The following is a 25,303-nucleotide window of genomic DNA, read 5'->3' as shown; positions in this document are numbered from 1 at the left end:
ACGTTATGATGAATGAAAGACTTAACCACACAATCACACAGGTTTACACTAACCCCCCCCCCCCCCATTTTGCTAATTGGCCTCTTTTTTCCCCCTTCCATTAAAGTCCTTACAGGCATATACTACTCAATGAGGGAGGGGGGGTCGAAGAGAACCCATCCATTTTGCTAATTGCTCGTTTTTTTATGTAGATAACGGGTGTGTGTGTGTGTCGTGTGTGCATGTGTCTGAGTTCTCATCGTGGCGGACACTTTACACAGGAATCCACCATTTCTTTTAACCCATTCAGACCGGCAACACATCTGTGTCATTTTAAGATCTATTTGGCTATTAAAAAATAGCAGATATGCAAGCTCGTAGCGCGACACCGAGTGCTGCGCTACGAGCTTGTAGATCTGCTTTTTTTTTTCTTGAAAATGTGTGCAAATCTTTGGATATATATTTATATATATTTTAAAGCGACATTTTAAACTCATCTTTGCTTCTGGGGGGGGGGGGGGTCCCTGGAACAACATATTTTGAGATGGGGGCCAAATACATATCATTTTGGGTGGTCCTTGACATGAAAAAGTTTGAGAAGCACTGATTATAGCAACATAAGTTATTTAGAAGACATTTGTAGAATCCCCCAGAAGCAAAGATTTGAGTTACAAATGTTTTCTTGAAAAAAGTATTTATATCCAAAGATTTGCAAAAAAAATAAATAAATAAAAATAGCAGATCTACAAGCTAGTGCCGCGCTACGAGCTTGTAGATCTGCTATTTTTTAATAGCCCAAAGAAATAAAAGAAATTACGCAGATGCGTTGCCGGTCTTAATGGGTTAATGGCACCCTCCAGGCTGTCATTGAACTATTTTGCGTGTGTGGAAACAAAAAGAAAAAGTAATTAAAGTTCGTACGAGGTGGCGCTGGCTGGCTAGGTGAGCGCGGCCGGCGCAGCGCTGAATGACTGAATTCACTCCCTCCTCCTCCTCCTCCTCCTCCTCCTCCTCCAGTTCTCCACTCACACACTCGTTCAGTAATGATGCATTGCTTTGCGCTCTCTCTCTCCTCCCATCTCATCAGAAACGCTCCTCCAGTGAGCAAAGTAAGAGCGGTATATATATGTGTCCATTATGGTAATAACAACTCCCCCAGTCGCCACCGCACGCCGGCATGCAGAATATCAAGGTTTGCTGTCGGGGTGGGGGGTGGGGGAGAGGGGGGGGCAGAAACCTTGTATCTCCAGATTGCACTTTTGTTTGTATTTTTTTCGTGAATTAATGCCCTACTTCGTCGCACGACTGTGTCGCGTGGACAGAGGTTTCCACCCAACATCGATGAGATGAGATGGAGGGGGTGGGTGGATGCACTCGTCGTGTGTGTGTGTGCAGTGGTGGAAAAAGTACTCAAATGTTGTACTTACTAAAGTAAAAATATCAATACTGCATTGTAGAAGCAAAAGTCTGGTGTTCAAAATGTACTTGAGTAAAAGTACACAAGTATTGGTATCAAAATGTACTTAAAGTATGTACCAACAGTAAAAGTACTGACATGTTTGAAAATAGCAGATCTACAAACTTGTAGATCGGCTATTTTCAAATGAGCATGAGGTCGTGCGCACGTGAACACACTACCTAGCAGGCCGGAATTGACTCGTTTAGCTTCCATTGCGTGTGGCTAATATTGACTGCAATGGTCCTTGGGCTCTTGTTTATCGTAATTAAAAGTAGTTTTTTTCCTCCCCTCCTTTCTTCTTTTAGTAACCTGACCTCGTATCTCCGTAGTTCAACTTTGTATGTATTTTCGTGAATTAACTTTGTCATACCACAGTGTCACACACAAGTAGCACAAATAGGCGAACCACAAGCTCATAATGCGCTGTGCTGCGATGCGTTGTGACTGTGAGCTTGTAGCCTCGATCTCCAGGCTTTTATTGCTTAGTTTTGCTAAAAAATAAAAGCCTGGCCCAACTATAGCCTGTACTGGGTATGAGGAAGTGTTTCATTTCCCAACCAACCAGAGTGCAGTGGGCGTCGCTCGTAATGTTGTGTTAACGGGGCGGGGGTTGACGGACAGATCGGTGAACCAATGGGATCAGGCGCCGTCTCTCGCCGGCTCTATACACACGCCCCTTTATACACGAAATCAGGAGGGTTGCAGCAGGCTAGTGAGCTTGTAGATCTGCTATTTTGGCTATTAAAAAAATAGTAGATATACAAGCGCTATGAGCTTGTAGATCTGCATTTTTTTTTTATCGTCAACATTTTTGGAAATCTTTAGATTTTTGATTTATATATATATTTTTAAGCGAACATTTCTAAAATATGTTGTTCCAGGGACCCCCCAGAAGCAAAGAATTGAGTTACAAATGTTCGCTTTAAAAATATATATATTCAAAGATTTGCACACATTTTCACGATGTTTAAAAAAAAAGCAGATCTACAAGCTCGTAGCTCGTATGAGCTTGTAGATCTGCTATTTTTGAATAGCTAAAGACATCTTAAAATTACACAGATGCGTTCCCGGTCTTAATGGGTTAAGATAAAGTGCAAGTCGATAAGTCGGCCTGTGGGATTCATAAATATCGAACCAGTGAAAGTATTCACAAGGCCTTTGTGACTAAATAATAACTGCATTGGAGCCATTCGGAAAACACAGGTTCTTTTTTTCCCCCCCATTTCCTGAAAAGTCAACGTTTCGGACATACAAGGTTCTCACCCGACAGCAACATCTTGTTAATCGTATTCTAATGTTTAGTTTTTTTCTCCCCCACTCCTTTTGTTTTCCTCCTATAGCTGCCGAGGGACAGACGGTCCAGATGGACTCGGTGAAGTCCGGCTTCGTGGGCTCTCAGGTGGAGCTGCGCTGCATCTTTGTCAACAGCCACCCGCCCGTGAAGATCTCCCAGGTCAGTGGTGTAAAGTAGCTAAGTACATTTACTCAAGTACTGTACTTAAGGACAATTTAGAGGTACTTTTACTTTACCGGAGTATTTCCAAATTGTCTATACTTTTACTTCTACAGCACTACATCTCAGAGGCAAATAGTGTACTTTTACTCCACTACAATTATTTGAAAACTTTAGTTACTTTGCGGATATAAATATATTACATTATAAAACATACATTAACCACTTCAGCCCTATTTTATACCTAGGCTATTTGAAAATAGCCGATCTACAAGCTCACAACGCGGCGCATCGCGATGCGTTGTGAGCTTGTAGATCTGCTATTTTCAAATATGTTAGTACTTTTACTTTCGGTACTTTAAGTACATTTTGATACCAATAATTTTGTACTTTTACTCAAGTAAATTTTGAATTCCGGACTTTTACTTGTAACAGATTACTTCTACATTGCAGTATTGATACTTTTACTTAAGTAAAACATTTGAGTACTTTTTTTCCCCACCACTGTCCCCAGGTCACCTGGCAGAAGTTCCTCAACGGCACCAAGCAGAACGTGGCCATCGCCAACCCGGCCCTCGGCGTGTCCGTGCTGGCGCCGTTCAAGGAGCGCGTCAGCTTCAAGCAGGCGGCGGTCCGCAACTCGCAGCTGGAGGACACCACCATCGTCTTCTCCAACCTGCGGCTGTCCGACGAGGCGGCCTACATCTGCGAGTACACCACCTTCCCCGCGGGGAACCGCGAGAACATGGTCAACCTCACCGTGTACGGTAAGGACTTCTGGAAGAATGGCGGGTGGGCCGCCGGGCCGCACACGGAGGGATTTGTGTCGGTATCGCCAGGATACGTTATCCTCTTTCAGAATTATCTGGCTAACTTTAAATTTTTGTGAAATACGATTTCGACCATCTTATCTACGAACTATCAGTGCTCGAAAAAGTACTCAAATTCTTTACTTAAGTAAAAGTATCAATACTGCAATGTAGAAATACTCCGTTACAAGTAAAAGTCCGGAATTGAAAATTTACTTGAGTAAAAGTATTGGTATCAAAATGTAGTTAAAGTACCAAAAGTTAAAAAAAAGTACTCAATTTGCAGAATGTCCTGTTTCACAAGTTTTCAAATGTATAAAACGTATAAAAAATCTTTTGAAAATAGCCGATCTACAAGCTTGTAGATCTGCTATTTTCGAATGGCCGAAATGTATATAGGGCTGAAGTGGTTAATGTATGTTTTGTAATAATAATCGAAATCTACAAAGTTACTAGTAACTAAAGCTTTCAAATAATTGTACTGGAGTAAAAGTATAATATTTGCCTCTGGGATGTAGGGGAGTAGAAGTAATTGTCAATTGGAAATAAACAAGTAAAGTAAAAAATACCTCAAAATTGGGGCGTCCGCTGGCCTAGCGGTCCAGGCGCATACCAAATGAGCTGGTAATCCAGCATGACAGCTTGTCGCGGGTTCGACTCCCGTTCCCAACTACCTTTGCTGTATGTCTCCCCCCATCTCTCTCCCCATTTCCTGTCAGCCTACTGTCCTGTCCAAATAAAGACATAAAAGCCCCCAAAAAATATATATTATAAAAAACCCCTCAAAATTGTACTTAAGTACAGTACTTGAGTAAACGTACTTAGTTACTTTACACCGCAAACTTTGCTACCAAGTCCCCAAGTAGGCCTATCCTACATCCTTGAACTCGTGTCATCTATGCCTCCATCTCAAAATGAAATGCTTCCCATAACACTACTGTGCTGTTTAGCACCTTTGCTTTTGAGTCTTGGGAAGATTCAAATTAAATTGTATTAAATTGTAATGCAGTTGTCTCTGAAAGCACATGAATTAGATAACACAATCTTTAGTTTCTTTAATTAAAGAATACAGTCTAGACCTGCTTTATGTGAATTGAAACATGCCTTTAGGTAACTTCTATTGTGATATGGTACTGAAATTAAATTGACTTGACTATGGAGGAGGGAGTATTATTGTCTTGGGGTGGGGGGGGGGCAGTATTATCCTCTGGCAAAGGTTAAGGAAATTGAAGATTTGAAAAGTTCAATGACAAGGGAATAAGTATCTCTCTTAACGTGCTAACACAAATGCACAGTGGTGGAAACAGTACTGACATGTTTTACTTAAGTAAAAGTATCAAAATATATATTAATAATATTAACTCCTTTATATATAAAATAGGGCTAAAGTGGTTAATGTGTGTTTTATAGTATAATAATTTATATCTGCAAAGTAACTACTAACTAAAGTTTTCAAATAATTGTAGTGGAGTAAAAGTATAATATTTGCCTCTGAGATGTAGTGGAGTAGAATGGGAAATACTCCAGTTAACACATTGTGTGCGAGAGGTTTATTAAAATAGGGTACGTTCAGTGCCAGCATATCTTCCATCCACTTACGTTGATATGTTTCGTGCTGTAGAAGCCCCGACGCGGAAGTGCATGTAAACAAAGCGTGCGTGCGAGACGGTGGAGGGTCCCGACTAACGCCTGGAACAATAATATTTCTAACGCGATCATCCATTGCAGAGTGATCGCCGATCGAAAACGGCTCACTTCCACCACGTTAAAAAGAAATGGAGATATTAAGCTTTTAGTCAAGGAGTTAACATTGGAGCGGCCGACCGGAAGGATTTTTGACATGGATCGACATCCGGCCTCTCCTTCTCAGAGACAAACGTTGCTTTTCTAAGCGGTGGGCAGACATTTTGCTCAGCTGTTCTGCCCTTTACATTGAATTGTAGATGTCAGCAGACATATCAGTAGGCGGAAATCACTGATCGTCTGGCTACATGATACTACTCATCGTTGCTCTCGGGGCGAACCCTCTTATCTCTATATTATTATTTTGCCTTTAACATGTTTTTTCGTACATGAATGCCCTACTTGATCGTACTACAGCGTCACACTGCAGTACCTAAAGTAACGCGGTGCAAAGCGAAGCGATGCGTTCTAAGCTTGTCGAATTTGAATCCCGAAAAGTTACAGTTTTGGACATGCAAGCTTTCCACCCGACAGAGATGTCATCCATTAACATCCTCTTTGCATCTAATTATACAATTAGTAATCCTCTGGGGGACACGTCACACACTCCCTTTGCAACACACAAGTGACATTATGTTTGTGTAAATTGTTTTTGCATCGACTCTCGCATGTCATCTGTCCCTTTTTAACCCGTTAAGACCGGGAACGCATCTGTGTGTCATTTTAAGATTTCTTTGGGCTATTCAAAAATAGCAGATCTACAAGCTCGTAGCGCGGCACCGAGTGCCGCGCTATGAGCTTGCTGATCTGCTATATTTGGAAAAAACATTTTGTGCAAATCATTGAACCACTGATGGCAAAATAAGTTTTTCCTAAAAACTGTTGGGATTTAGAATACATTTGTAGAATCCCCCAGAAGCAAAGATTTGAGTAACAAATGCTCGCTTTAAAAATATATATATTCAAAGATATGCACATTAATGTTCACGATTTTTCAATACAAATATATAGCGCGGCACTCGGTGCCGCGCTATATCTATGAGCTTGTAGATCTGCTATTCTTGAATAGCCAAAGAAATCTTAAAATGACACAAAGTATGCGTTCCCGGTCTTAAAGGGTTAAAGCAAGTGACAAGCTCTGCAGGGGGGCCGTAAATTAAGTACAATTAATTTTATACATAAAAAACAAACAAGTTGAGACGTAAAAACTTCAACAGATCCCTTTCTGGGTGGACGAGACGTTCCAGGGGTTTGTTTTTTTCATCTGGCAGACAGGCAGCTTTGAAAGGGCTGCGTGTTGACTCTGATTAGAGATCTAATTAGAAATTAAGTGTCACTGTGTTTTTCATTAAGCCCCGGCAAAGGAAAAGCACTTGGCTGAAGTAGTCCCTGTTGTCAACTCCAAGTCTCCCATTTTGTGTCATCAAGTCTCCATTAGCACTTCCTTGGCTTGTGGAATGTCAAGAACCTGAGCATAGATAGGTACTTGAAGAGTGTTCAAAAAGGGCTCGAAAGTAACCCAAGTCAAGTACTGTTGGCTACAACATTGAGGGACTTTTACATTACTTGAGTATTTCCATTTTGCAATACTTTATACTCTACTCCACTACATCTCATAGACAAATATTGTAATTTGTTTTACCCCACTACTTTGAAAACATTAGTTACTGTTTACTTTGCAGATTTGTTTGTATTAATGCAAAACCCTATTCTTCAGCTATTTCAAAATAGCGATCTACAAGCTCAAAATGCGTTTGCGATGTCATCGTTGTGAGCTTGTAGATCAGCTATTTTATTTTTGATATACCTTCACAACAACATTGTGTATGTTTACTTTTACTTTTGTTTAAGTACAGCTTGAGGCCAACATTTTATACTTTTACTCAAGCAAAGTTTTGAATGCAAGACTGTTACTTGCTTCTAACAGAGTATTTCTACTTTCTGGTATTGCAACTTTTTCTTAAGTACAAAAAACGAATCGGTACAAGTACTTCTTCCAAAACTGAAGAGGCTTCTTCATATCATACAAATACACGCCTCATAACTGCCTACAGTTGTGCGAGTGCTTGAGCTCAAGGCAGCCTTTTGATGTTCTGTGTGAGCAAATTGGTAATTGGCAGCTCTCAAAGGATTTAAATTGGATGACTGTACATTTGGAAAGGCAAATGGCTTCTGCATCTGTGTAAGCATTTGTCAACCGATTTGGCTCCAAGGAAAGACGGCAGGACTTCCCTTGATTTCAATCACCGCAATAATTGCTTTTTCTTCTCAACCCGCTTATTTTCATGTACTTCAAATGAATGTTTCCAAATCTGAGGTGATTATAAGCTGAAGTGAGATTTGGAAATGATTTAACTTCAAATCTAAATGATATCACGATTATTTCAAGCTTTTCCCTCGATAACGAAGTGAAAATAGCTCTACAAGCACATAACAATGTTTGCTATTTGTGTACACCCCCATTGTACAGCAAAGTATAATACAGGGTTAATCAGACAAATGGACTTAGTAATTATAAAAAATTATAAAGTTTCTAATATATACAAACCTGCTCCTCGATTATTCGATTAACCCACATGAGCAAGATTAACCGAATTAAAAGGGAGCCCCTATACGTAACTATACCTTTCAATCCAGGAACCCCTTTTGGGGTTGTTGTTGCTATGTAGAGTATACAGCAACATAATGTTTTTGTAATTGTTGAAGGAATATTTGAAGTTTTTCAGAAAACTCTGGTCAGGATTTAGAAGGCGTTTTTAGAATCGGCCTCAGGTCTAAATGGGTTAAGACGATTAGAGGTTCTAAATATCAGTTTCGATATATTTCCGGTTAACTCTCTTTAATATGTAAAGAAAATGTCTCTTTCCTGAATGTTTTAGGGTCAATTGCAAGAGCAAACAGTTGAATGTAGTCATCAAGAGCCTGTATACAGTATATGTATATTTACTGTATAGTGAGTGGAGTGTTATTTCCACTGTAGTCACGATGGAACATGCAGCGGGAGGGCCGTCCACGTACCAGCTCTGATGGTGTGGTTAAACCGGTTCCGGAAACGTTTCCAAATGTGATAGAACCGATTCCGGCTCCTTCAATGTTGGTTCCGGTTCTTCCGGTTCTTCCGGTCCCTGTATAGTATACCAACCCTCATTGTAACTGCTGTATGAAATGGAATGCTTTGATGCTAAAATACTACAGATGTAGTCACAAAACAAAAAGAATGATGTCAATTGCCCAGCCCTAACTCCGATCCCTCTTGCCCTCTCTCTCTCTCTCTCTCTCTTCCTACAGCTCGACCTGTGACCCGAATGACCTTGACCACGCCGACCATCGTGGCGAGGCCACAAAAGCGCAAGATGACGGTGGCCACGTGCGTGTCGGCCAACGGGAAGCCCCCCAGCGTGATCAAGTGGGACACCAGGTTGAAGGGGGAGGTCCAGTTCCAGGAGACCCGCAACGCCAACGGCACCATCACCATCCGCAGCAACTACATCGTGGTGCCGAGCCGCGAGACGCACAAGCAGAAGCTCACCTGCATCGTGACGTACCGCAACGAGAGGATCATGGACAGCGTGGTGCTCAACGTGCAGTGTAAGGCAGTGGCACTCAAAACTGTTTCATGTCAAGGACCCCCAGTTTGATATGCATTAGGGCCACGGAACCCCCGATTTTATCTCCAGGAGCCCAATCCACTCTGTGTTCATTTAACGCTGTACAAATGGACCCAAATGGACTCTTACGGGTTAACTCTTTCACTGCCAGAGTATGTACTACTAAACAAGGCCCAGACTGCCAGAGATTTTTTTTCGATTTTCTTACCTTTTCAAGTAGTCACAGAATATTTATCTCCAGTATGATTGATCCCCTGATGGTTGCTAATCACGGAGGGTTTCACTGTGCTTCCGCAACAAAAACAAATTTCCCGTTCCCGTTCGCCTGTTTTACGGCGCTAAAAATAGCATGTTTCGGCAAAAAAAATCGCAAAAAAAGAGGAGCCGAGATACAGGATTTTTAAGTAATCAGTTAACCAGAAAGTGAATGGAGCAGTAAATCTTCGGATTGCGTTATCTCTGGTTCTGTGTGGGGGGGAAAAAAATAAATCTTGTCTTTCTCGTCGACGGCAGGCTGCGCCATAGCAGAATATGACGAGAAATCTCTTCCATGGCAGTCAATGAGTTAATCCATCGGGGTCCATTCCGTTCCTAACTATCAATAACTTTAGCTGGGAACCCCTGGCAACGCATTCTCACTCTCAAGACGTCAAACGGGCGAAGGCTTGGGACGGAGTTGACCATAAGTGCCGTCCTGCGTGTTGTTGTAGCACGTCTGGGGTAGCTAGATTAGGCAGGGGGCCACAAATTACATGAAGTTGGGTGCCACAAGACCGTGAAAACAAAAATGAACAACATTTTCATAGTTAACCGAAACAGGAAACCGTTGAGGAATTTGTAACTGGTTGGTTAAAGGGTTAATTTATTATGCTATTATTTTATTAATTTTTTGGTGCAAGGGTAGCGGTCAAGCAGGCAAGTTACAAATAGCTGCAAGTAACTGCCTGATTCTGCCTTAACATTTTAACTTGGATAAATAAACAGTGGTTTATAAAGTGCTTGAAAGCCATACTTGAGAGTAAAGGTACAGATACTGTATCTTACCTGAAAGACATTTTTACCCCTGTAAAAGTTAAATCACCCCTAAGAAAATCACTTGTAAAGTGTTCAGGTAGCTCACATCATAAGTACTTAAGAAAAGGTGTTAAGATGTATTTAAGTATCAAAAGTAAAAGTACAAGTATGAAAAGTTAAAGTATTAAAGACCTTTCATGGTACAAAGAAACAAAACAGCCAGAAATGTTGTCTACTTCTCTCTACTTTCAGAATAATGTAACTTTCAAGTAGTTCAGCTGTTTTTTAAGGTACTGTAGCTAACACTACATTTCAGTGGCATATCAACATAAATAAAAGATCACAACAGAGGAGTTTTGAGTTCATTTAATCCATCACATGGCATCCATTTGTAGCTATTTCTGAGTTTTGAGTGGCTTTCAAATCAATCAGTTGGTTAGTTAGGGTTAGGGTACATCTCCACCCACTTGTAGGTTTTACACAGTATGATTCATTCATCCTCAATAGTGCCCTGGGCTGAATGATTAATTAAGTGCATCACCTTGTGCTCTGGGCCGGATGCTCAAAAACTAAACAAAAAAGCTAAAACCTTTCCTTCAAAGGAACAGGTAAACACTTCACCTTGCCAGCCTGCCTCGACCACTCTTCTCACAAAGACACTTCCACGCCAGGGACCCATGCACAGAACACTGAAATATCTACTTCCTATTTTCTAAATCAAAGCCTTTCAGAAACACAAGGACGCTTTACAATACAACAATAATCAAACTATTGGCCAAAAGCCTTAGTAAACTAGGGTCTCTTCAGTGCGGACTAAAGCCTGTGCATTATAAAGGACTGGCACAGAAATTATTCTATCAAAAGGCATGAATGGAGTATGAAGCAGGCCCTAATAAGTTAGGACATTGTTGAGTCCTATGTAGCGCACACAACAAACGGATAACCACGAACACAGTCTTGTGGCCCCCAACTTCAAGTAATTTAACAATTGTTCATTTTGAATTCTTAGCACAGTTTCAGTGGATGTCTGCCTGTCGGAGGCAGATTCTGACAGAACCCTCCTGCCTTTTGTTACAGATGAACCCGAGGTGCAGATAGAAGGCTTTGATGGAAACTGGTACCTGAATCGCCAGGATGTTCAGCTGACCTGCCGGGCTGACGCTAACCCTGCCGTCACCATCTACCAGTGGAAACTGTGAGTGTTATCGAACCCTCCTCCCTCCCCTTCAAACCCACTGTGGCCGTCCGTCGCATGTATGACTCCGTTTGAAAAAATACCACCAGTGAACGAATAGCTGCGGGGCCCAGGGCCGCGTATAGCGAAAGCAATTTGACACGTACTGTAGCTGGTGGAATGGAGTTCTAGTTCTCTCCAACATTTTTGTTCCGAGGCAGATACAACGGTGTAATCTTCAAAGATGAGCGCACGCCTAACTCCTTTCATCCTCACAGCAAGAGTTGCTTCTCCATTTATTTGTTTGCTTATAACATGTGTAATGAAGATAAGACGGTAGACTCGAGGCAACGCACAATGGCCCTATTAAGGCACCGACAAATCCCCTCCTTTGTCTGTTTGATGGTCACAGATACCGGGAGACAAATCCAAACACAACCTAGTTTGCTTTGCGTTTTTTTGTTTGCACGTGCACGCGCGTGTGTGAGTGTGCGTGTGCGCCTGTGTTCCCTTTGAAGACTAAGTACCCCACGTGCAGGTAGCAAGCCTGAAAGCGACACCGCCGTCGCACGGTGTCCCCCCGGGGAGCGCCGGAGGCAAGACTCTGGCACTGACCCAGAGGAGGGATAGGAGAGGGAGGGGAGGGGGTTCGGGTTGAGTTGGAAGTACTAGGGAGCCACGGATTAGGGACTGCATACCAAAACTGTCGCTGTGGTCGGGCGGAAACCTCGTATGTCCCAAACGGTCGCCTTTTTCCCGGAAATGGGAAACAAAGGAACCTGTGGTCCCATGGATCCAGTGTAGATAGGGTTTGGTCACAAGCTCTTTGTTGATGCGTTTCATTGGTTCAGTATTTATGAAACCCACAGACTTTTCTTCCAAAAGTAGCAAAAATAACCAATGTACATGCATACAACAGTGTTGTGGGCTTGAAGATAGGGTAAGGCATTGATTTACGAAAAAAATAACATTAAAAGCTAACATTATGGAGATACAAGGTTTCCACTCGACAGCAACGAAAGGAGCTGACATTGATGCTTCGCCATCCCACCCCCTCCCCTCAAAACACACACACGCACACGCACACGCACACACACACACACACACACACACACAGACACAGACACAGACACACACACACACACACAGTCACACGCACTCACACACACACACACACACACACACACACACACACACACACACACACACACACACACACACACACACACACACACTCAAATGATCATGGCAGAGCAATAAAAGGGAGAGACATGTTGGGTTTTCAAAGCCAAGGAGGATCTCACCCAGCAAACCTATATGTTGGGATGATCTACTTTGACTAATGGCACAGAGGTTTCCGCTATGCGCAGAATGTCGCCGGCTGTTTAAATATTAAGGGCCGCGTGTGTCGCGAGATGCAATTAAACCGCACAATGGCGCGCCGTAATTTGACGCGATTTGCAATCTTTTATTTATTGTAGTGCATTATGATGTCAGCGGGAAAGCCCAGCGGGGGGACAGCTCGTTGAATGTGAAATTGTCCCCAGTGTATCAAGAGTTCCCCAAAAATGAGAGCATTTAAACAGCAACATTGAGAGATAAATGTAGCAATTTGTGGTGTAATTGCTCAATGAAAGGCATGGTGGAGGAATGTGTCAGCGGACTTGAGTGGATGTGGATTAATAGACCATTGTGCCCCGCGTAACATCTGTCTCCAAAAGGACACTGTTGGATTTTAATGAGGCATGGAGTGTCCCGTCCCTGTCTGTTATTTTTTATTTAATTGTTTTGGCATTGAGTGCTTTCAGACCAGAAACACACGTTTGTATTACTATACTAGTGAGGACATAACAATTTTAGGATGGCATTGAAAATAGAGCAAACATGTTTGGTGTGTGACGTCGCCACACAACTACACAGATACAAAATAGAGAAAACTCCAACACCTAAACCTAACCTCTGAATGCCTAATCTTACAGCCCAACCCCCATCTTTTCCTAAGTGTACACCTAACACTCGCCAACAGTTCGCTTGTGAGAGGACCAGGAAAATTGTCCCGTCTATTTCTCAAATTCTACTGTACTTACGGGGACGTTTGGCCCTCACAAGTACAGTAATACAAGCACGCACACGTACACACACACGCACACAAATGCACACGCACTGTATAATGCCGCAGCAGTTGAGATCAGATAAGAGGAATCCGTTTTTGGTATTTTTATCCGAGGCAGACAGTGAGATTTGGGGGGAGATGGTGAAGAGGCCCAGAGCACCGGGGAAAAGAGAGAGAGAGAGAGAGAGAGAGAGAGAGAGAGAGAGAGGAGGATGAAGGGATGCGATGGTTGGGCTGTTGCTGACAGATAGGAGAGGACGGCCCTCGCTGCCTTGGAAACAAGGCACCGAATCCGTTGTGAAGTTTCCCTCCGGGCTGCGTTGTGGAGGTCAGTGCAAGGCTGCGACGGAAAACTCCCCAAAAAAAAAGAAAACCCAGGCTTACAGGATGCCCACGTTACAGAGAACTGCCATCCCGCATACACAAAGCCAAACAGCTGAGTCCTTATTATTTGTTGTTATCCGTTGTTGAACAATAATGTCTTCGACGTACAATTCGAGACTCCAGCTCAAAGCGGCAACCGTGGCTCTATTTTGGTCTCTGTACCTTTTGTTTCACTGTACCAGTTTGTAGCGAGTTGTTTTGGCTCAGATGACTCGACATGGTGGATGCAGCAGAAACTCTGCTTTTTTTTTTAGCCACACAAATTTTGTGCAGCCTTTTTCCTGTATCCCATCTTATCTTTCTCTATTTCCCCGCCTTGTATGAAGCGCGCAGAAAGGCTGCCCGCAAAGTCCTTCTGAAGAAAGCAAATAGAGACAACTTAGATTTTCTCATTAGCCGTCTCCTAGGGCAGCGCACAACAGTTACAAAATGTCTTCACAAAAGGGGTTAATAGGAAACCGTAATGAAGTGTCAGAGCAGGAATAATCATGCAAAATGCTGAGACAATGTGAGGAGCGAGGTTTGATTTTGTGGAGACGAAGTGATTGATGTTCCTTAGTTAATAACCTCTCGAGGAGCTACTTTACTGGTGAGTAACATTCATTGGTGAGACTGTAGCGCTCTGGTTATCGCAACAAACCATCAAACTATAATGCTAAATTAATGGAGTTCTTTGAGGGAACATCTGTGTTGCATGTCTCTTCATTTCCCCTCACAGCACGTAATCAACTTAACACATCGGGTGCCAAACACGGTCTGAACCGTGTTTGCGCAGAGTAGCGGTCCGGTGCCGAACACGGTCCAGACCGTGAAATATGTCTTTTTGTTTTTTTCGTTTTTCTCCACACGGGCGGGGCTAGAGCAGCTCTGGGAGTACCCATTGTGATCTTGAGAAGGATAGGCCAGATAGATCACCGGAAAAAAAAAAACATGGCTGCCATCCACTTCCTGTCTATTTCCTTCTTTAAAACACCTATATCTCCGAATCTGTTTCCGGTGGGGAAAACCGGTCATGCGCGATGCGCGATCCCCCCCCATTGTAACTCGCGAGTGAAATGTTATCGTTCCAGGCTGTAGCCAGGGTCATCGCGCAACATGAATGGATGTTTTTTTTTACATGGATTTGCTCCTCGTGGAGTCTAGAGCTTTAAACAGCAAAGCGCAGTCAATGGGGAGAATGCTGGCACCCAACGTAAGTTGTTATGAAAAAATGCTGGCACCCAATGTGTTAAGTGGAAAACACAAAGGGAGATAAGTTATTAATTTATTTTCCCCCGATGTACAGCGATAACCGCTGGGAATTGGTTATCTGTTTGTAGGTTTTATTTATAGACCTAATTACTATGTAATTAGTCCTTATTAAATCCACATTGGTCATTAACAAGATCAAGTACAAAGCAATTGATAGGAGGCTTGTAATACCATGCTCACTCCCTCGAGTTGATCTTGAAAGACAGATGCAGATTATTTCTTAAGATGATCACATGAATATTCTTGACAGAATCCCCACACGTACACACACACACACAAACACACACACACACACACACACACACCCCTACACACACACCTACACAGACATTTCCAGCTACTAAAGAATGTGTATCACTGTCAAGTTCTGTTTCAAAGTCTGCCACTCCCGCCAACGTGGACAGACAGACAGACACACGCACACGCACACGCACACACACACACACACACACACACACACACACACACACACACACACACGCACACGCACGTACATCTCAAGGCAGTCTTGTCTATCTGTAGCCACCAAAGACTCAACATCACTGTCAAGTTCTGTTTTGATTGCCTTTCATCACAGCTCTCTCTGTCTTCCTCTATTCTCTCACAGTCACACACACACACACGCACGCACGCACGCACGCACGCACGCACGCACGCACGCATACACAAACACAAACATCTTGAGCAACCTCAGGAGTTGCATCGCTCTAGGCTTTGCTAGCGTTTCATTTCTGTCGCAGATCAATCGCGCTTCTGCAGCAGTCAGCAGTTGATATAGACCTGCGAGGCGACTGATTATTGAGTTGCGACTTAAGAGTATTGAAGGCTGTGCGCAGGTCGGTTCTGAGTGTGTGGCAAAAGGAAAAAAACGTCTCAACATCCTCAGCGTCACTCTCAGAGTTAGCCTATTAAGACAGAGGAGTTTCCTTTGTCATGGATTTGCTTTTGCTCCATGGGTCAAACATCAAGGAAAAGTAGTTAGAAACCGCTGCTATGGAACCTCCTGACCATTATCTGGTATTATCACTTCAATGAATATCTCAACTCTCGAGATAGAAAGATACTTCATTTTATTCATTTATTTATTCGGACCGCATAATTATACGAATAATATGCCAGCTCACAGCTCCCACTGCACCTGAAAAGCTTTGTTTGACCCATTTAAGAAGTGCTTGATGCGTGGCCATTGTTAGCGTTTGACCCGGTTTTGTCGCCTCTCTGTAATGTCATTGCATTTATTTTCCACGCTGTTGTTTTTAAATGCTTGTGCACACTGGTGGGACCTCAGAGGCCTCTCACGACTTGACAACCCAGGCGTATTTGACTAATATCTTTCTAAAGCTTAACACTGAAAATCCTGGTAGTTTCTTACACTGTGCATATCTCCAAAGCATTAATATACAGTAGTGTTTTACAACTAAAATCTGGTTTTCAGACCAGCACTCAGGTTTGATGCAGGGCATGGAAGTCGGACAGGGTGTGACGTCACACCCCGAAAGCCAATCAGATACTGACTTAAGACATGCAGCGGTAAATGAGGAAGTATGCATCAAGGACGTTGAGTGATCCAAAACGAGCGCTCCTCTGTTCCCGACACTACGTGGGTTCCTGTCAATGAGAAAGTGAATGGCTTTTTAGGTTTTCATCACGGTGCGTTTGGTGTTTGTGTTTGGACGTTCTCTGTGGATATCTGTTGGATTGCCCAAATTCTGGAGGATCCAATACATATTCATAGATACTGGGATGCCAAATGAGGGCAAAGATAGAGCAAAGATTAAGTTGCCGTAAGTTTGCTTTTAGAGACGTTTATGTGGTGAGCATTTTTTTTTGACACATACAATTAGAGGAGGATTTTTCTGAGGACTTAAGCCACACCAGGGGACATGTGAACAGGGACCACTAAAACCCTATACTTAGTCCCCTTAGATCCCCTTTAGGGTCCCCCAGGGCACACTAGGTCCCTCCGCACTAAAGCTCTCCAGAACAGTGACGCTAGAGTTCAAGTGGTTATGTGAGCCTGATTTACACGTCGGCGTACCACTGTGTCCCTAACGCTGTGCCTAAGGCACAGCGTTAGGGAGGGAAGTCATCTGTAGAGCAGTGGTGTAAAAAGTACTCAAATTATTTACTTAAGTAAAAGTATCAATACTGCAATATAGAAATACTCTGTTCCAAGTAAAAGTCCAGAATTCTAAATTTACTTGATTAAAAGTACAAAAGTATTGGCATCAAAATGTACTTAAAGTACCAAAAGTACAAACAAATTCAAAAACAGCAGATCTACAAGCTCACAACGCGTCGCATTGTGACGCGTTGTGAGTTGTAGATCGGCTATTTTCAAATAGCCTAGGCATAAAATAGGGCTGAAGTGGTTAATGTATGTTTCATAATATCATAATTCATATCTGAAAAGTAACCTGTAACTAAAGTTGTCAAATAATTGTAGAGGAGTAAAAGTACTACATTTGCCTCGGAGATGTAGTGGAGTAGAAGTAAAAGTACTGAAAATTGGAAATACTCCAGGAAAAGTCAAAATACCTCAAAATTGTACTTAAGTACAGTACTTGAGTAAATGTACTTAGTTACTTTACACCACTGCTGTAGAGAAAGGGAAAGCGAGGGATTCTGGGAGGCTCATGTGGGGTTTGTTTTCCCTACACACCCCACTTCGACAGTGTCTTCGTCCTACATGTGTTGTTACAGTAGAAGTTACCTGCTTGGAACATGCTGAGGTTCCTCTCACACTGTTTACAATTGATGGGAGACGGCGATGTCAAATATTCTTGGTATTCACACCTCCACACCCCCTAACACACACACACACACACACACACGCACACGCACACGCACGTGCACACATGCACACATGCACACACACACACACACACACACACACACACACACACACACACACACACACACACACACACACACACACACGCACACACACACACTGTAGATCCAGGTTTTGTTTTGCTCTGGGGAACATCTCTTTCAAGGTCTTTTGTATTGCTTTGAGAAAGGGGGAGCTTGATTCACTGCTATGTGGTTGTAACTCTATCCTCTCATGATGTCTATAATATTCTCTCTCTCCCTCTCTCTCTCCCCCTCCCTCCCTCCCTCCCCCCCTGCAGTCTGAACGGTTCTCTGCCCAGCAACGTGGAGATCAAGAACAACACCCTGTTCTTCAAGGGTTCCGTGACCTACGACCTGGCCGGCACGTACGTCTGTGACGCCACCAACGGCATCGGCACTCGAACCGGCTCCGTGGAGGTTAACATCACGGGTAAGAATCGCGAGTAAAAGACCCCCGCCGCTCGCCCCCTCCCCCCCCACCCTCCGCCACCCCGCTCTGGGCCTCTGGAATGTTCTTGGTTTGGTTTGGTTTTCGCTTGTATTTATTTTTCTGATTTTCAATAACCCCTCGCCATCGCATGTGTCGGTAACACAATCGCCGTTCTGGAAAGTCCCTTTCAACTATACGAAACACACACACACACACACACACACACACACACACACACACACACACACACACACACACACACACACACACACACACACACACACACACACACACACATACACAGAATCCATTCCCCTTTGAGTGCAAATGTACAGTACAAAATCAGCCCACACACAACACAATGCCTGCGGTCCAAGTGATTGCGTGTGCGTGTGTGTGTGCACGTAGATGCGCGCGCGTCTGTGTGGGTGGGTGTGTGTGTGTGCGTGCGCGCGTACATGTGTGTGGGTGTGTGTGTGTGTGTGTGTGAGAGCCTTGTTTTGCACTGCCCACCTGCAATGCCCATTGAAGCTAGACCCTGCAGTGCTTTGTACTATAGCAGGCTAGATGAAACAGGCCGGTGTGTGTCAGTCCACCACCCCCCCCCCCCCCCCCGGCCCCCATCGGCCCCTAGATCCAGGTATATTGATGTACACACAGCAGGTCTGTTTTGTCGTCACCCAAGATAACAATGAGCAACGCAGCGGGTGCAGGGGTGCAACAGAAACACCCTCGCCTTCCCCTCGAAAACAGCCGTTGACTCTTGTCTTTCTTCGACGGCTCTGATCCTGTTTTTCGCTCTTTTCTTTTGGTCTTCTGTCATATGGGGGTTATGGGGGAGGGGGGGGGAGAACAAAACTGAATCCGTTTCCCCACTGCCTTCTGGATAATTGTTGGCACACACGCGAATGCGGTTCCCCCCAGGTTCTTTGCATGTTTGGGGGGTGGGGGTAGGGGGGAGACCAGATATTGGCTCTGCCGTGTGACATGTGAATGTGGGCATCCTTCATGTATTGGTACCGGCTGTGTGTGAAACTGCGAGAGACTGTCACAGTTTTGCTCTGGTTGAACTGGCTCGGCTTCCTTGTCCTCTGTGTTTCTGTTTCTCTCTCTCTCACTCTCTCTCTCTCTCTGTTGCTCGTTCTGCCTGGTTTCTGGGAAGTGGCGTGCTCTAACTTGCACCTCTCTGCATGACGACTCATGTTTGTGTTGCTCTGTCGTACGGCTGCTGTGTTTGAGTGAGCAGCTGTGCATTCATTGCTTTCTGTGTTCTTGCTGTTACTGTTGTTGTTGTTGTTGTTGCATTTTGTCTTGCGGCATGTCTTCTCTCTTCCGTATACGCCACTTAAAAAGGTATGTGATGTGATGTCATCGCATACATCTGCCTGGCGGAGACAGCAGGTGCGAGGGAGAGTGGTAATTGGAATCGCAAAGGCACGCGAACCAGCCTTAACGTATATCAAACAAAGCGCCGAGCGAAAGAAGTAATCTAATCTCTGGGAAATCGTCGTGTGGCAGCTTGCAATGGAGTGGTTTTGTTCCAAAAGAGATTACAACTACAGCATACAGCATAACGTACAGTATTCCCGGTGATGGCAGAAACAAAGGCACTGAAGTCATTTTCTATTCCTGTGATGATTTTTTTTCCCCTCATTGATTGCTTGAATTAATGAGCCTCTCTGCCATCGTCCCTGTCCGTTTGTCTTCATTATGAGTTCATTGAATATTAACAGTTAGTTGGTATGTGCACAGAGAACAGTGTGTTCCCTTTCAGTGTGTGTGTGTGTGTGTGTGTGCCTACAAATTATCGTCTTGAATGTTGTTTTTTTACCTCTCTAATTAGCAGTTACAGCGACACATAGTTTTGCATATTGTTTAACACCCACAGGGGTGCTGTAAGAGAAATGTAATGGATGTTAGATCTATAGTATGTACAGCTCTCAGTCACACCATTGTTTGAATGATCATAATCCATCTGAGGGTGTAGTGTACAACACTGAGTCTGAAGCAGTATATTACCTTGACAGCCGTTGTTCTTACCTTTACCAGGATTCATTGTGATTTAGCCTTTTAGCATCTTGCTTGGACTTTGAAAACTTACTTGCCACATACAGCACATTTCTTCCATCACAGTGCCAAGACAAAACACCCAAATGATGGCAGTTGTTGAAACTAGGGGTGGGGGGTTAGTATGGATTGTGCGACTTCAACCACTTTCAACCTGCTGGTCCCTATTTTGGGCATGTCATTATAGGCCAAAATATTTTTTAAAAATCCCCCCCCCCCAAAAAAAAAAAAGATTTTTCGAAACATTAAAATTGCCTTGTATGTGGACTGTGGGCGTCACAAACGTAACATCCGGATTTGATTGGACAGGTTTCGTGTCACTTGGTGGACTGATCAGAGCTAGTTGATTTTGGCCTGAACATCTAGTCTCCAAAAATGTCCGAGTGATCAAATATTTTTAAAATATCATATTGCGACACATTTGTGAGCTTGCAGATCTGCTATTTTTGCTATTCGTCTCACTACGATGCATACTGTATAGGCAGGGGTTAAGTCGTTTAGAAAGACGATCCAGCGGCTGGTCTATTATTGCATTGCTGGATGGCAGGAGGAGAAGAAAAACTAATTGCACAAATTTTCTCTTCAGGATGCTCGATTTCGCAAAGCGTCTCATATAAGCCCTCAGAATCATGTCTGACCAATTCCTGTGTAATAACAAAGGGAGGGGTGCCAGCCCAGACTAGTCCTCGCCAAATGCACATTGGAGAGCCATGGTCTGTCCACAACGCGGCTCGGTTGCATTCTGGAACCCGTCACAGACAGCCTCAAAAAACTGTCTGACTCTACCATTTGAATGATCTGTATGTATACAGTATACCAGTGGTTCTCCAACTTTATCATTTCAAGGACCACCAGATATTATTATGCATTAGGCCACGGACGTCCATTACTCTTGAGAGGGCGCAAATGGAACCGAATAATTTGATTCCATTTACACACTCACATTTTTAGTTACAGACCTGTAAGGGTTCATTTTGGTTCCTAACTATCAATAATTTGGTGGGGTCGGTCGGGTGCCCGGACTCCACCTTGAGAACCACTAGTATACTGTATAGTCGTATTGCTAGATTTGCAGTCGTCAGCGCTGTAGTCAGGGAGAGTCATGGACTAGGTTGGGGTTAACAAATATATATGGTTTATGGTTTACCCGGAAAATATGTTGCCAATGCACAAATTGTTTGTAGAGTCTGTGCATTCTTCTTGTGAGGAAAAATGTCTTTTTTTTCTACTTTTTTTTTTGCCCCTGGGCTACATCCAGTAATGAATCAGAGAAAATAGGCTGAAAGGCTAAATAAAAAATCGTCACGTGGGGACAAATAGATCATTGTGTGCGTTTTAGGTTTTTCTTTCCTCTTATGCCTTAGAAACGGAAGCTCTGCTTTAACCCATTAAGACTGGGAACCCATCTGAGTCACTTAAGATTTCTTTGGCTATTCAAAAATAGCAGATATACAAGCTCATAGCGCGGCACCGAGTGCTATGAGCTTGTATATCTGCTATTTTTGAAAAATCTTGAAAAAAAACAACTATTTTTTTTCAAAAAACTGTTTAGAAAACATTTTTTAGAATCGGCCTCAGGTCTTAATGGGTTAACCACTTAAACCCCAGCATCCTTGTTGTGGGGAAGGCTATCGCAGAAAATAGCAGATCGGCTATTTTCAGCGAAGGCTTTCCCCACAATATTAGAAAACTGAAAATACACTAGTATAGATCCCTGAGGGACTCCGGTCAACCATATGGGGTTTAAGTGGTTAAGCGTCTGCCAGACAGACTGCAGCATCACACGGTACAAACAAGCACCCTGCTTACCCAGCCTGCCCTTGTCCCCCTGAGAAGAGCAACCGCATATTATATTTCGTCTCTGTCGGGTAGAAACCTCATATTTCCCCAAAACTGTTACTTTCCACGATTAAGATTCAAAAATAGCAAAAGTAGCAGATTTACAAGCTCAGAACGTGCTTGCGGATCTGCTACATGTGATGCTTTTGTATGACTCCGTAGACTAATCAGGTAGGGGGGGGGGTTAATTTACAACAAAAAAATGTTATATGGAAATAAGAGGTTTCTGCCCGACAGCAAAAATATTTTACAGTCGGATCACACAATACTCTTACGGCTAATGTGCCCGAAAATTCGCAATCGACCTCGACTATATCCCCTCTGCCTTCGCTGATGCCGTGAAATACAACCCCACCCCCCGTCTGCATTCGCTCCTGTCAGCACATCTCCCTCACCAGTTGTTAACAGAGGTGTGGACAAAGTATTATACCATTGCTGTCGGGCAGAAACCGCCCATCTCCATATTTTACTTGTTGTTTTTTTTTTTCCGTAAATTATCGCCCTACTTGATCATACATACTACAGCATCACACAAAAGTATCAAAAGTAGCAGATCTACAAGCTCGAAACGCGGCACGAGGCGACGCGTCTCGAGCTTGTAGATCTGCTACTTTTGAATTTTAATCCTGAAAATAAACAGTTTTGGACATGTGAGGTTTCCACCCGACAAAGACGATACTCAAGTATGAGGTTTCCACCCGACAAAGACGATACTCAAGTATGAGGTTTCCACCCGACAAAGACGATACTCAAGTATTCAAAAGTACAAATGATGAAGTACATTTTCTTTTTTAATATCATTGCTGTATTGAAATATATTTGAAATAGAGCTTAAGTGGTTAATTCATAATATCAAGGTTGGGTCCCAAGAGTCCTTTCCTACGTAAGAAATGGTATCATATTATAATGAGCATTTTTGAGGACCAATTATAGGAAGATACTCAAGTAAATGTACTCAGTTACTGTCCACCACTGGTTGTTAAACAATACTGCACAAGCCACGCGCACCTGTGCAAAAGAGGGATATTCATCGTATTTATTTTTACAGTTTAAAGATGCCTCACAGCCTCAAACGTACTTTGTATTTGTGGCAGAAACAGCAGTTTTTTTTTTTTTTTTTTGCGTGGGTGTCGAGGGGAATGTATGAGACAGCCGGAAGGTGAACGTGAGGGCGGGAGATGGTCTGTATCTCCACTCTTCTTTTTCATGTGCTTTGTGCTTGCCGTGACATTGGCCTCAGCGCGGTGACCCTTAAGGCACAGGTGGAGGACCCGCACCGAGCATTCATTAACTTCAAAACGGTGTCCGCGAGCCTCCCGTCCAGACGGCCTTTAGACAGGCCTGGCTGAGACCCGGCTGATAAGAACACAAGTAGTGCTGGCTGCCGTTCTGCAGCAGCAGCAGCAGGAATGCTAGCTAAGTGTTCTCTCCGCATAAAAGGGAAAAGGTGGCCAAGCCAATAACTGCAGAACATTTGTTCAATAGTTCACACACTACAAAGCACCGGCAAACTACTTTTGCCTGGTGCAGGAACATAAAATAATCATTTCTCTCCCTCGTTAAAAGGTAAAAAATAAATAAAAGAATATCATGATATTTCACAGATGGTTGGATTTTGAGTGCGTCGAGGAGAATTAAACAGTCCCCGCGGCGTTGATGAATCACGGCGTTACATAACCGCCTGTTTTTTGTTTTGGTTTTTTTCCGCAATCCATAATGATCCCAGTTGAGGCAAACACAAGAGCGGGGAGCACGGGCAATTTATTAAGCTCTTTACCAGAACAATGGCGCACATTTCTGTCACTTTTAAAGTGCTTGATTTACCCAAATGCACCCCAGCTAGTTGTGTTATCTGCATAATTTTGGCAGCGCGGCTGTCAATTTTGGCTATGACGTTTTTTTTCTTGAGCTTTTGTTATTTATTTATTTTGTGCATTCACAGAGTAATATAACCTGCCAGTGACTTTCCAGTGCCCCAGGAAGATAAAATGCCCCTGACAACTTGTTTGTACCGTAGAAAAGCTATTTTCTCCCAGTCGGAAACATCACTGACAGAGCATTTAAAGATGCTGCATTCTAATCCAGCCCCCTCCGTTTCCCCTCAGACGGTTTTGGGTGGGAGTGGGGGACGGGCTGCTTCCCCAGATAGGGGCACGGAGCACCTTGTTTCAATTAGTCGGCGGGGTAGTGTTTGTTGCGGAGATGGCATCAACCACATCGGCGGCGCACAGGGGGTGGCTTTTTGTTTTCTCTCTCTCTCTCTCTCTCTCTCTCTCTCTCTCTCTCTCTCTCTCTCTCTCTCTCTCTCTCTCTCTCTCTCTCTCGCAAGGACATGTGTTGGCGCGATACATTGCCGCTTGTCACAATCTAATGCATCCTCTCTCCTGTTTTAATCAATCGTCACTCCGTGGGAAAAGAGACACAGGTGAAAAATGAGAGTTGATTGAGAGTGGGGAGGGGAGGCAGAGGGGGAAATAAAAGTCCTCTCTACCACAGCGATTCCCAACCTGTGGGCCGGGGCCCACTGGTGGGCCGTGAGGATATTGCAAGCGGGCCCCCAAATAATTGGCAAAACACTACGATTTTATTGCTAATATAAAATCCCATATAGAAATTGGCTTAAGGACCAGCCGGCGGGCGGGCGGATCTCTGACATCACGCTCAGGTCACCATGACTCAGCCATAACCATATAAGGAGTTCCCAATGAAGCTACGCCCAAATATGGAGTGTGTTGTCTAATGTGTCATCATGGCATCAGGCGCAAACAAATCAGTCGGCTCCATATATGGGCACAAAAGAGGGCATGCCCATATATGGGCATATGATACTGATGACATCAGGGAACTCCATATATGGGCATTAAAGGGACAAGTACTGATGCATAGATCTCCATATTTGGGCATAAAAGGGACAAGGACTGATAGGTATCAGTCGGATGTACGTGTGAGGGCCGCTTAGCGGCTTGAACTCTAGTTGTGAGGGCCGTGTAGGGGCCCAAACCTCTAGTTAATATAAAAATGGAATGTAATAAAAATCATGGTTGAAATGTGTTTTCATTGTGGTACCAACAAATAGGAACTTTACCTCTATAGACTTAGTAAACTGATTCTGAGTTAGCCAATTACTTTTTTCTCCGTCTACACCAAACTCTAAGCTCTCTTAACGCGTCAGATGGGTGGGCCG

At 43.5% G+C, this 25,303-nt stretch overlaps 1 protein-coding gene across 1 annotated transcript in view; it reads left to right on the top strand.

The window, feature by feature from the left end:
• Positions 1–25,303, top strand: part of nectin1b (nectin cell adhesion molecule 1b) — a 144,352-nt gene that overhangs the window by 99,461 nt on the left and 19,588 nt on the right. Inside the window, exons 2-6 of the mRNA XM_080428831.1 lie at positions 2,779–2,891; positions 3,406–3,658; positions 8,672–8,971; positions 11,083–11,200; positions 18,062–18,213. Coding sequence (XP_080284957.1) covers positions 2,779–2,891; positions 3,406–3,658; positions 8,672–8,971; positions 11,083–11,200; positions 18,062–18,213 — 936 coding nt within the window. The remainder of the gene's footprint in view (positions 1–2,778; positions 2,892–3,405; positions 3,659–8,671; positions 8,972–11,082; positions 11,201–18,061; positions 18,214–25,303) is intronic.

The sequence above is a fragment of the Gymnoscopelus braueri genome (assembly GCF_963280865.1).
Source record: "Gymnoscopelus braueri genome assembly, chromosome: 5".
In the NCBI taxonomy this organism is placed as follows: Eukaryota; Metazoa; Chordata; class Actinopteri; order Myctophiformes; family Myctophidae; genus Gymnoscopelus; species Gymnoscopelus braueri.
This window is presented reverse-complemented; position numbering and strand designations above follow the sequence as displayed.